Source organism: Colossoma macropomum, unplaced genomic scaffold (genome assembly GCF_904425465.1).
Source record: "Colossoma macropomum unplaced genomic scaffold, Colossoma_macropomum, whole genome shotgun sequence".
NCBI classification, from domain to species: Eukaryota; Metazoa; Chordata; class Actinopteri; order Characiformes; family Serrasalmidae; genus Colossoma; species Colossoma macropomum.
In genome coordinates this window covers 28,360,446-28,372,998 of record NW_023494794.1, presented here as the reverse complement: position 1 = coordinate 28,372,998, position 12,553 = coordinate 28,360,446, and the positions used below count along the sequence as shown (strand labels likewise).

General features: G+C 41.8%; 1 protein-coding gene across 1 annotated transcript; it reads left to right on the top strand.

Moving 5' to 3' along the window:
- Nucleotides 1-1,344: 1,344 nt before the first annotated feature.
- LOC118814888 (tripartite motif-containing protein 16-like) lies at nucleotides 1,345-12,417 on the top strand. The gene is made up of 6 exons (XM_036580746.1): nucleotides 1,345-1,920; nucleotides 3,790-3,885; nucleotides 4,143-4,376; nucleotides 4,823-4,979; nucleotides 9,802-9,870; nucleotides 10,672-12,417. The coding sequence occupies exons 1-6, from the start codon at nucleotides 1,345-1,347 to the stop codon at nucleotides 11,199-11,201; spliced, it is 1,662 nt and encodes a 553-aa protein (XP_036436639.1). The 3' UTR covers nucleotides 11,202-12,417.
- The last annotated feature ends 136 nt before the right edge of the window (nucleotides 12,418-12,553 follow it).

The following is a 12,553-nucleotide window of genomic DNA, read 5'->3' as shown; positions in this document are numbered from 1 at the left end:
CAGTGAAAATATGTGCACTTGTCAATCATTTGGTTTTAAGTGTGTTGATTATTGACTAGCAGATGTCGCCAGAGTGCAGTGTTTCATGCATGAATTTTCTGAAGTGAAGAACTGGTTTAACATTTCAGAAAGTCCCAATACTTTAAAAAGGAATTCCATGTCTGCATAATTCAGTGTGTGAGACGTAAACAGAGTGAATCAGAGCGGTTGTTTACAAGCTCTAGCAATAAACTACTTTAAAATAATTCATATTTTAAAACCATTCACACTTCACTCTGTTAGCCTGCTGGTTAACATGCTAAAGGCTAGCAAAAAAAATAAAGGCATCTCATCACTGGTTATAGCCAGATAAAGCAATAATTCACAGAATTGATGTACACAATGTTCAAAAGCATTGCAGAGTGTGCATGGCTAGCTGTTGCTCCATGAGGCTAACATAGCTGAGGGTGGGTATGATTACATTTAAAATTTCAGCTCCTTGCTGTCTCTCTCTGCACCGTGAGCGGCCAGTTGTGTAACTTAGATGAGACGCACTTTGAATTCCATGCTTATCTAAGCTGGTTTTTCACGTTGACCACCTTATCAGCTTCCAAAACACGTCAGTTATGATGGTGTCCGGCTATAGGGGTCCATGCTGATTTTTCTAGCAGGTTAGTGCTTTACATAAGTCTTAAAATACTGGCTCATGACCCCTAACAGGGCATAATATGTCTAACAAAGAGTCAATGGGGATTATTTATAAAATACTCTATTAGTCACAGTAGTGCATTCTGCTCTTCAACTTCAAATGAATTTAAATGTTTGATGATGAACTTCCAGTGAGCATTGCATATTATGTTGATTGCAGAGTACATTTATTTATGTTGTTTGTGTACTATTTGTATTCTGTTTTGTCGGCACCAATTCAGACAAGATTTATTACCACTGAAAACTGAACTGGTACGTATAAAAAAGTTTTCTATATTTACATGAAATAATTCAATTTGCACACAATTAAATTTTCTCCATCAATTTGAAATCAATTTGAACATGTAATAATCAGAATTTCAATATGTTAGAATTGAATTTTAATTGTAAAACTTGAGGTACCATATGCCAATTCACACTAGTAAAAAACTCTTCCTCCCATCAATTCAGCCATGAATTCTCATGGATTAAAAAGTGAAACTGCTTGCCATTTCTCCTCCTTCTCATCCTCTTTCACCTCCTCTTCCTCCTTATCTCTCTCATAGTTGAAGGAACACTGAGCCAGGAAGTCTCTCAGTTCAGAGGGAAGAAAACTGATCTGAGACTGCTGCTCTCTCTCTCTCTCTCTCTCTCTCTCTCTCAGGCTGACCCAGGAAAATGGCAGAAGCCGGTATTTCAGAAGATCAGGACCAGTTCATTTGTCCAGTCTGTTTGCATCTGCCAAATGATCCAGTGACCGTTCCCTGTGGACACAGTTTCTGTATGCTGTGCATTAATGGCTGCTGGGATCAGGAGGATCAGAGGGGGGTCTACAGCTGCCCCCAGTGCAGAGAGACCTTCACTCCGAGGCCTGTTCTACGCAGAAACTACTTTATAGCTGAAATGTTGGAGAAACTGAAGATAGACCGTCAAGCTGCTCCTCCTGCTGGACCTGGAGATGTGGAGTGTGATTTCTGCACTGGGAGAAAACTGAAAGCTGTCAAATCCTGTCTGATGTGTTTGGCCTCCTTTTGTGAAGATCATCTAAAGCCTCACCTTGAAGTTCCTGCTTTGAAAAAGCACAGGCTGGTCAAGGCGTCCGGTCAGCTACAAGAGAAGATCTGCTCTCAACACGACAAACTGATTGAGATCTACTGCCGCACTGACCAGAGCTGTATCTGCTACTTGTGTACGATGCATGAACACAAAGGTCACGATACAGTTCCAGCTGTAGCAGAAAGAACCCAGAAACAGGTGAGAGGTAACATACACATCTAGAAGTAACAAATTTAAATCTTAAATTTCGTCAAGCATGTAATCAGTTTCAGAGTCACTCCAAACGTGTTTTGCTGCGTCTTGCAGAAACGCTGCTCACTTATTTCTGGTACCACCGTCTGTTTTGCACATGCGCAGACTGAGAAATCCGAAAGAAATCAGAGTAAGAGTTTACATGCACTGAGAAATCTGATTACTGAGCTAAAATCTAGCTCTCTTTATCGGATCTCTTAATCGGATTTCTAGCGCTTACTCTGATCTAAGAAATCAGAGTGTGCTGTCTACATGACTATTTGAATAATCAGATAACTGCTTTGATCGAATTATTGAGTGCATGTGAACACACTCACTGTTCAATTTCTCTTAGCACCACAGCACACTACTCAGCATTTTACAGTTACTGCACTAAATTAAACAATACCTATAGTCAGGGCTCTACACTTACTTTTATAAGTACTAGTGCCGGTGGGTTGTAACCGATAAATGTTTGTGTTGGCTAAGAAGGTGGTCAGCTGTGCTAGCATGTGAGCTAACACTGGCCATAACTGGTGACATTTTAGATGATGAGGGTGGCTCATCATCCTCTAAACAGGGTCTTTCTACTTGGTGGACGACATGTCAAGATTCTTTATGCTCAAGCATAAACTCACCTATACGTTAATGCACTTATCATTGTTAGCTTACCAGGAGAAACAGCCGTGCACAGCTTCCTTGACAATGTGTCCGTATTCTTGACATAACACCCTTGGCACCAAGCAAGCTAGCTATGTTTTGTGGTAGGACAGTAACATAATACACAGTAAGTTAGTGAATTGTCTCTTATTGCAGTCTCCGGTTAGTATGTTTCTCTCACTGATTAGGAAAAACCAGGTGATAACAATACAAACAATCACACTTGCAAGTGAATGAATATCTTTGCACAGAATATATTTTAATCGCAAATGCAATCAAAACTGTCCCTGTCCTGAAACTGCCCTGAAAAGACCAGCACAGACCAACATGCATTCCATGCTGGTCGAGTGCTGATCAGGGGCTGGTTTAGCTGGTCAACCAGCATACCAGCATGCCAAACACGACATATGCATATTTTATCTAGCAGTGAGGTCTGTTAACACTAGCAGCTAACATTGCTAACTTTTTTCAACTTAAAACTGGAAAACATTGAGTTGAGCAGCTAGTTTGCTGATATCAAATGTGATAAATTCATTATGTTTAAAGTTTTAATCTATGTTATAGATGTGCTTTGTGCTGCATCGTGGCCTTAAAAGTTGCACTTTTAGTTCTCTAAAGATCTCTTTAATACTACATAATAATTCTACATAATGTAAAGGTTCTATGTCAATTACATGTTTGCTGTAGAACAGGGGTGTCCAACCTCTTCATTTTAATAATCTTTAATTTTAAGCTTTGGTAACTCTCTTTGGAGCAAAGTGAAATTTTACTGTTTAGCAGAGGCGTTGAGTAGCCTAAAAGTAAAAGTAAAAAGTAAAAGAACCATTCCAAAAACAGATACTTAAGTATCGAGCTCTCCTGTCCACCTTATTTTTCCTGCGACCGCTGTATTTCAAGATTATGAGAAGAGTATCCAGGGAAGCGTTGTTAATTATACTGTTTTTAGCAAGCAAAGTGCACTTGGTCTTTAAGTTATCTGTTTATCATTTTTGGTCAAGTTAAATCACTACAGCTGAGTGAAGATGAAGTACAGCAAAAATCTTACGTGCATAAACCTGTCAAGAAAGTACTTGAAAATGGAACTGGGTTACTAACAACCCCTGTTTAGCTGTGACAAACAAAATCTAATGTGAAACATATTCTGATGTATACGCAGTATAATGTGTTTCTTCTCAGAGTGAGCTAAAGGAGCTACAGAGGAGGTTTCAGCAGAGACTCCAGGAGAAGGAGAAGGAGCTACAGGAGCTGAAACAGGCTGTGAACACTATTAAGGTGAGCTGTGAGCTGCAGATCTGTGGACTCTGTGGAGATCTGTGGACTTCAGACTTGTGTTCTGTGACGTTGCAAAAAGTGCTCAACATTGTCATGTCCCGTCTGAAAGGTTGCAGTTCGGTGAAAAAATCTATATAGTACCAAAAAATCTTTTTAAGAGTGTACAGCAGAACTGGGAGTTGGATTAGAGAAAAAATGTGAAACAGTCACAGTCTCTCTCTCTCTCTCTCTCTCTCTCTATCTGTCTATCTTAACAGCACTCTGCACAGGCAGCACTGGAGGACAGTGAGAAGATCTTCACTGAGCTGATCCGCTCCATCGAGAAAAAGCGCTCTGAGGTAACAGAGCTGATCAGAGCTCAGGAGAAGGCTGAGCTGAGTCAAACTGAAGAACTGCTGGAGAACCTGGAGCAGGAGATTGCTGATCTAAAGAGGAGAAACACTGAGCTGGAGCAGCTTTCACAAACTGAGGATCACATCCATTTCCTCCAGGTAACTGTCACTCATCTGATTTGGTTTGAGAGACATTATACGTCCAAAGGTTTGTAGACGTCCAGCGTTTCTTCTGAAATGAAGGTGTTAATAGTGAGTTTGTGCTGCAGTAACAGCCTCTACTCTTCTGGGAAGGCTTTAATCTAGATATTGGAACGTTGCTGTGAGGATTTGATTGAGCATTATTGAGGTCAGATACTGATGTTGGATGGTCGGTTCTGGATCACTCCAACTCATCCCAAAGGTATTGGATGAAGCTCCATCACTCCAGAGAGCGCAGTTCCACTTTATATCCTCTAGCTCACGCTTGGCACTGGACATGGTGACCTTAGACTCATGGGTGTAATGAGTGCATCTCAAAGCTGAATTCACTCATTAGAAGGACTGTCTGGACAGGATTGGACATATAGTGTGTTTGATTACTCTATTTTTTCTTCTCTCTGTAGAGTTTCCAGTCTCTCTGTGTCTCTTCTGGATCTGAGGCCTTGTCCAGCTTCACTGTCCGTCCACAGCAGTCATTTGATGGAGTGAGGAAATCTCTCTCTGATCTGAAAGAGCGTCTAGAGCAATTTAAGAAGGAATTCAGTCAAATCCCTGCACAGAGTAAGAGGAGCTTCCTTCTGAGAAAAGCATGGAATTCTTTACCTCATCACTGATAGACCAAAGAAAATCATAATAAAGTGTACTTTTTTAAATACTAAACTGAGATGCTCAAAATTACCTCAAAGTAAAAAAAAGCGAATAAGGTAATTTTTCTTTTTAATTATAATAAGTGTAATAAGTGTAAGTGTGGCGGTGGATTAGGAGAATTTCAAGGGCCACAGAGACAGGGGCCACAAAAATAGTACCTTTTTTATATGTAAATGAGCTCTGTTCTGGCTGGCTGCTGTGTATTGTGTCTCATTTAAAAAGCAGTCCAGGATGAAACACTTCATATAACCTAAGTTTGAACATGGGGGGACCATGTGGGCCCACCGCCCGCAAGGTCCAGCATGGGGGACCGGTGCAGTGCCATATAGGCAGTGGGAAATGGCAGGGAGGCCCTTGGTGGCATAGACTCCTGCGGCGGAAACTGGCTCTTGGTACGTGGAATGTAACCTCACTAGTGGGAAGGAGCCGGAGCTTGTGCGCAAGGTTGAGAGGTACCAACTAGATGTAGATGGGCTCACCGCCACCCACAGTTTCGGCTCTGGAACCAAACTCCTTGATAGGGGTTGGTCCCTCTCCTACTCAGGAGTTGCAGAGGGTGAGAGGCGCCAGGCAGGTGTGGGGATACTCACAAGTCCCCTGCTGGCTACCCTGCAGTTGGAATTTTCCCCTGGTGGACGAGAGGGTCGCCTCAATGCAAATTAAAATCGCAGAGAGGAAAACTCTGACTGTTGTGTGTGCTTATGCACCAAACAACAGGTCACAGTATTCTGCCTTCTTGGAGCGAGTGGGTGGGGTTCTGGAAAGGGCCCTGCCTACAGACTCCATAGTCTTGCTGGGAGACTTCAATGCTCATGTTAGAGGTCACTGCTCCTCAGTGGCAAGGCACCGGGGGTGGATGAGATTCGCCCAGAAATGCTTACAGCTCGAACCTCAGATTGAGGAGGAACAATGCGGATTCCGTCCCAGCCTTAGAACAATGGACCAGCTTTTCACCCTCTCACAGATTGTTGAGGGGGCATGGGAGTTTGCCAACCCAGTCTACATGTGTTTCGTGGACTTGAAAAAGGCTTGTGACTGTGTTCCTCGAGATGTCTTGTGGGAGGTCCTCCAGGAGTATGGGGTGCCGAGGCTACTACTCCGGGCCGTTCAATCTCTGTACTCCTGGAGTGAGAGTTTGTTTGTACACTCTGCATAAAGTCAGGCCCGTTCAGTGTTAGCGTTGGACTCCGCCAAGTTTGTGCCTTGTCTCTGCTCCTATTTGTGATATTCATGGACAGGGTATCAAGGTGCAGCCGAGGTCAGCAAGCAAGCAAAGTTTATTTATATAGCGCTTTTTACAACAGGTGTTGTCACAAAGCAGCATTACAAAGAAATCAGCATTACAGAAAGAAATCCGGGTCCAAGCCCCCATGAGCAAGCCAATGGCGACAGTGGCAAGGAAAAACTCCCTAAGGGAACAGGAAGAAACCTTGAGAGGAGCCAAGACTCAGAAGGGGAACCCATCCTCCTCTGGTCGACACCGGATAGTAAACATTGTTAGTATAAAGTATTATAGTACAAAAACAGGGAAAACAGGTGGAGCAAATGATTAATTTGATTAGTTTAGTTCATGCAGCAGCAGCATCAGTGGGGTCAGGTTGTGAGGGTGAGGTTGCACAGCGTTGTACAGCATGAAGTTCAATGGTGGTCAAGCCGGTCCAGAGGGCTGGCAGCAGTGGCAGCAGCATCAGAAGAGGCAGCAGCATCAGAACGCACAGGATGGGCAGGTGTTCAACTCAGCAAAGAAAAGAAAGAAAGGAAAAACACACAGAGAGTCAGTTCTGTAATGGGAGACTGATCACAGATTACAGTGTTAGCAGAGCAGCAGAGACTCTGGCAGGTATAGAACCGACAGGGCAAACTAATTACCAAAGGCTTGACTATACAAGTAAGTTTTTAGCCTAGACTTAAACACTGAGTCCAGAACATTAACAGGAAGACTGTTCCAAAGCTGGGGGGCTTTGTATGAGAAGGTTCTCCCCCCTGACGTAACTTCATTAATTCTAGAAACTAATAGTAAGCCAGCACCTTGTGATCTAAGTAGGCGTGATGGTTCATAGTAGGAGAGAAGTTCACTCAGGTACTGAGGGGCGAGTCCGTTTAGAGCTTTATAAGTCAGTAAGAGAATTTTATAATCAATGCGAAATTTAACTGGTAACCAGTGTAAGGTTGATAAAACTGGGCTGATATGGTCAAACTTTCTGGTTCTAGTAAGGACTAGCTGCAGCGTTCTGGACCAGCTGAAGCTTGTTAAGACTTTTGCTGGGACATCCAGCCAGCTGGGCATTACAGTAATCTAGCCTTGAAGTAATAAATGCATGAACTAACTTTTCTGCATCCTGTAGAGAAAATGCATTTCTCAATTTAGCAATATTGTGGAGATGCAGGAAGGCTGTTCTAGTAATTTTGGTTATATGTGTGTCGAAGGACAGATCAGGGTCTATCATTACACCAAGGTTTTTTACAGATGGATGGATGCCTCCAGTGCTCACTGGAGTGGTTTGCAGCGTGTGAAGCGGTTGGTGTGCGGATCAGCACCTCCAATTTTAAGTCCATGGTCCTAGCCTGGAAAAGGATCGCATACTCCAGGTAGGGGGAAAGGACCTGCCCCAGGTGGAGGAGTGTCTTCTTGGGGTCTTGTTCACCAGTGATGGGAAGAGGGATCGTGAAATTAGCTGCAGGCTGGAACAGGCGGCAGCAGTAATGCGGTCACTGTACTGGTCTGTAGTGGTGAAGAGGGCTACATCCCGACCCTCACCTATAGTCATGAGCTGTGGGTAATGACCAAAAGAATGAGATCACGAATACAAGCGGTGGAAATGAGCTTTCCTCGCAGGGTGTCGGGCTATTAGTGCCGCTACTCCTCTGCATTGAGAGGAGCCAGTTGAGGTGCTTCGGCCCTAGGTGTCTCCCAGTGGAGGTGTACCAGGCACGGCCTACAAGACCCCGGGCTCGTCCTAGTGCTGAACGATTTTCACGATTAATTTGGTTAATTCGAATTAACGTTTTTACACGATGTTAGAAATGTGACAATCAAGATTGTACAAGTTTACATTGCTTGTATTTTAATTAAAATACCAACAAAAACAAGATGTATGACAAGATGTATGAAAAACGCATCTTAAATTAAAAAACTCCGCCTCTCACAGGTCTTTGCACTGACCTCAGCCACGCACGGTAGAAAAAAAACACACAAACACTCCAAGATGGAGGCCAGCGGCACTTCGCAGAAAAGTGAGCTCGTACCAAAGAAAGGTGGAAATCAGTTCAGAGGTGTGGAACTGGTACGGATTTGAAAACCAGATGTTGAACAAATTCATGTAAAGAGCAAGTTGTGTTGAAAGACAGTTGCAACCAAATGTAGCAGTACGACGAATCACACCCAGTGGAATGGGAGCAACGAGTGAAACAACGCGATGAAAATGAGCGAGTTTTCAGTGCGGCTGGGAACGTTGTTAAGGCCTCGGTGTACTTCTTGTGAAACGAAATTCTCAAGGGTTGTGCAAAGCCGAAAGTGCCTTCGTGAGCTTACAAGTTTGCCTACTTTCTGTGGTTGCGTTTGCCTGTCGCGGAAGCTCCACGTGGCGCTGTGACATTTCATGATAAGTTTCATGACCGCTGGAACACGATTCTTTCACTGTTCTAACTATGGTGACATCTGAGTTCAGAATACTGGCACCATTTAAGGTGGAACGGGGAAATTCAAAAAAAGAAGTCGGTGAATACAAAGCCAGCTTCAGCCTCGTCCTCTTGTGAACCTAAATATAAGATAACATATATGTTTTGGAGCTCAGTACTAGTCAGTACTACTGAATGACAGACTTAGCATCTTACATTTAGGAGATATTCATTGTTTATTTAACAAATACACGTTTCACAGTGAAATATGAGTGTGTCTGCTGAAGCCGAAGCTCCTCAAATTTGTCCATCTTTGTTTCATGGCACGCCTCTTTTTTTTACCGACCAATCACAGGCACTGTCGCTTAGCGTCTTCGTCCGCGGAGTTCGCCCAGCTGCAAGAGGATATTTAAAGGATATTAAAAGTAACCCCTATTTGCACAATTTAATAATTATAGGTGGTGCTGTTACTATTTTTTGCATTAAAGTACTATCTTTTAAATTAAAGTACAAAGAAGAAAATGTCTTTTTTCAATGGCATTATGCAACGGAATCAAGAATTGCTAATAAATTTGAAAATAATCAAGATTTTACTTTTTTGCAATATCGCCCAGCCCTAGGTCGTCCTAGGACCTGCTGGAAGGATTATATCTCCAAGCTGGCCTTTGAGCAGCTGGGGGTCCCAGAGTTCTAGGGGACACGGTCGTCTGTGATTATCTGCTCTCCCAACTGCTACCGCGACCCTATCTGGATTAAGCGGTTAATGATGACGCTGCTGCTGCTGATGATGATGATCATTTGCTGGAGCTGTTAACAGAAATAAAGCTTATGCTGCAGTAACTGCAGGGGTGAAATTATGTGACGGAGCTGTGAAAACTAAACCCTTCATGTTCTACTGCAGATTTTCCCTCATACATCAAAAGTGAAACCTTCTGTTTTGTGTTGAGGACATTTGGGAAGTTATCCTGGGTGAGCCACTGGCATACGTGCCTGTTGGACTTGTACCACAATCATACCACCACCACTGCTTTACTGTAGATCTTCTGCTTTCTTCTCTCTGTCTGGGTGGAGAGTGGGGGGTCTGTCTCACTCAGTCTGTCTGACCTTTTTGTTTCAGGTTCCACAGCTGCTGCAGGTCGAGTGATTTCACCTTCAGCGCCAAAGACCAGAGAAGATTTTCTGCAGTGTATGTGTAAATCACACATGCTTTTTCAACCATTAATGTGCATTTTGTGTTGTTGGTAGACGTTGGACAAACTGTAAAATACTGGGGCTGCAATATTTTTATAGTTAATTATTCATGTGAATGAATCTACTAATAATGACTGATTAATGGGCTTTAATGTAGCCTGTAAATTCAGAGCTATGACAGTAAAATGTTCTGACAAACTGAATAAATCTGAGCTAAATTACCGCCAGGGTAAAAAAACATGGCACTTTCTCTAAGCTTGCTTGTAATTTTAAGCTACAGTAATAATTAGCAATGGCTATAAATAAGTGATGTAATAATAAATACGTAGATTAATGCTCTAGCTCTTCAGGGTAACTGGTCAGCCACTTGATTTGTGTTATGCAAGTAATTGTGAACTGCACTGCCATTATTTTTAAGCTAACTTTAGCTTTGTCCATTTACTGACCGTTCTGCTGCTTCGACACCAGCATGTTCTCTTGTGCTGTGATCGAAGGTAACGTTGTGCTTCTGTGGAAAACTTAGCAAGTCAGGCTTTCATATGTTGTACACACTTAAAAAAAGGTAGGTAGGACCAAGGCAATGGTCCTATTTAGGACCATGAGTTCTATATAGAACAGTTTTCAGTGATCAGGTTGTTTTTCTATTTGCTCACATGGCCACAGAAATATTTGTCATCACTATTGATGATGTTGAATGTTTCAGCACTAGTGTGAATGTATCTCAGTCCAGGTGTGTTTGTCTTTTAGAATCTGTACATTTTAATTTATGAATAAGAACCAGTTTTTCTTTTTTTAGATTTCTGTCAGCTGACTCTGGATCCCAGCACAGTAAATCGTAAACTCTGCCTTTCTGAGGAGAACAGAGTGGTGAGGTGGAGATGGGGATCACAGCGTCACTCTGATCATCCAGAGAGATTTGACTCAGTGTGTCAGGTGTTGTGTAAGGAGAGTCTGACTGGACGCTGTTACTGGGAGGTTGAGTGGAGCGAAGCGGAATTGAGGTTTGTCTCCACATCTGTCTCATATAAAGGAATCAGCAGGAAAGGATGGGGTGATGAGTGTGTGTTTGGACGCAACAATCAGTCCTGGAGTCTGCAGTGTTTTCCAACTCTCACTTTCCAACACAACAAGATTAAGACTGCACTCTCAGCCCCACTGTCCTCCAGAATAGGAGTGTATGTGGATCACAGTGCAGGAATTCTGTCCTTCTACAGTGTCTCTGACACAATGACCCTCCTACACACCGTCCACACCACATTCACTCAGCCTCTTTACGCTGGGTTCTGGGTTGTTTTGGGAACAGTTAAACTGTGTGACTCCAGGTAAAACAGAGTTATTGTACCCCTGAAATGTTCAGCACTTATTATTTTCATTTCGGTTTGATTTGCAGTTTTAGCTCAGTTTCGGTTGGTCTTATGAGTGCATTAATAGTTTGAGCGTTTATTTCCTGAAAAGCAATAGTTTTAGTTTAGTTCTTATTTACTTTAACTTTTAGTTTAGGTTTTTAGCGTTATGATGGATATTTGTTTCTTTCTAAGGAATTTTGCTGTTTTTGCAAACCGAAATCAGCACAGTAGAACTTTATATTCAGCCAGTTTGACAGATTTCCTTTAAGCCGTCTCCACCTCCATCTACTGGGTTTAGCATAGAAGAAATCCACTTCTTAACTGTCCTCCATGCAGTGAAAACACAAAAACTAAAGCTTAGTTTTCATGTTTTTCAGATCTTTTGGTTGTATTTTTATTATAGTTAATGAGTACTGATTTTCACTGATAGCTTCCATTTTCAGTGGTTTTCGTTAACAATACTAACCTCATCATAAACATCGTCTTATGTTGTTAAATAGGAACTAAATCAGATTTGGTATATATGATTTGTTCCACAAAAATTCTGTGGACATGAATTTTACTCGCTTTTTTTGGAATAAGAGTTTGATGTTGTACATAAACATTGTTAATAATAAACATCTAGAGCCAAAAAAGAAATCTTGTTTTGGGGTATCTGTGATAGTAAGTAGTGTCTTTATGCATGCACACAAATTAATATTAAATGCATATAAATGCCCAAAACTAATAAGCAAAAAAAGAGAGACAAACAATTATAATACAAAAATATTAGTAAAAATACAAAGTAAACAAGAATCCAAGCCATAAAATAAACTAAAAATGTATGTAAATTTATAAAGAGGGATAAACAATTTAGACCAGAGCTGCCCAATGTGAGGCCCGTGAGGACGTTTGATTTAGCCCACCAGAAAGTGACCGTAACTTTCTGACTTCCACAAACAAGCTTTACATTATGGTAAATATATTTACCCACACTTTCTCAACACACAGCTCTTTACTGTAAAACTACAGGGTTTTTACCGTTAATAGAAAATCCATTTTTGAAGCTGACTGTTATGACAGTGGAGTAACATTTGTTTCTGATTTATTGAGATGGTCTCCTATTGTCCTTCAAAGATTTTACCAGAAAGTATAAAATTACTATTTCAAGAAAAAGGGTATGACAAAATGTGCAAAGCAGTTTCTGTCCTATCACCTCGAATGATACCAAGCAGATTTTCACCAGTCCAACTGAATACATTCAGATTATAGATTAAGACTTTGTTTATATCTCACTCTACTCAACAATCTGATGGAAAATCTCCGTTTACATGCTCACTACAAGTAATCTGA

What these genes read in the sequence shown, in the direction of transcription:
- LOC118814888 (XM_036580746.1), top strand. Translation starts at nt 1,345, where the DNA reads ATGGCAGAAGCCGGTATTTCAGAAGATCAGGACCAGTTCATTTGTCCA. An exon ending in CAGAAAGAACCCAGAAACAG is followed by an intron (nt 1,921 to 3,789) that starts GTGAGAGGTAAC and finishes GTTTCTTCTCAG; the next exon opens with AGTGAGCTAAAGGAGCTACA. An exon ending in CAGAGAAGATTTTCTGCAGT is followed by an intron (nt 9,871 to 10,671) that starts GTATGTGTAAAT and finishes TTCTTTTTTTAG; the next exon opens with ATTTCTGTCAGCTGACTCTG.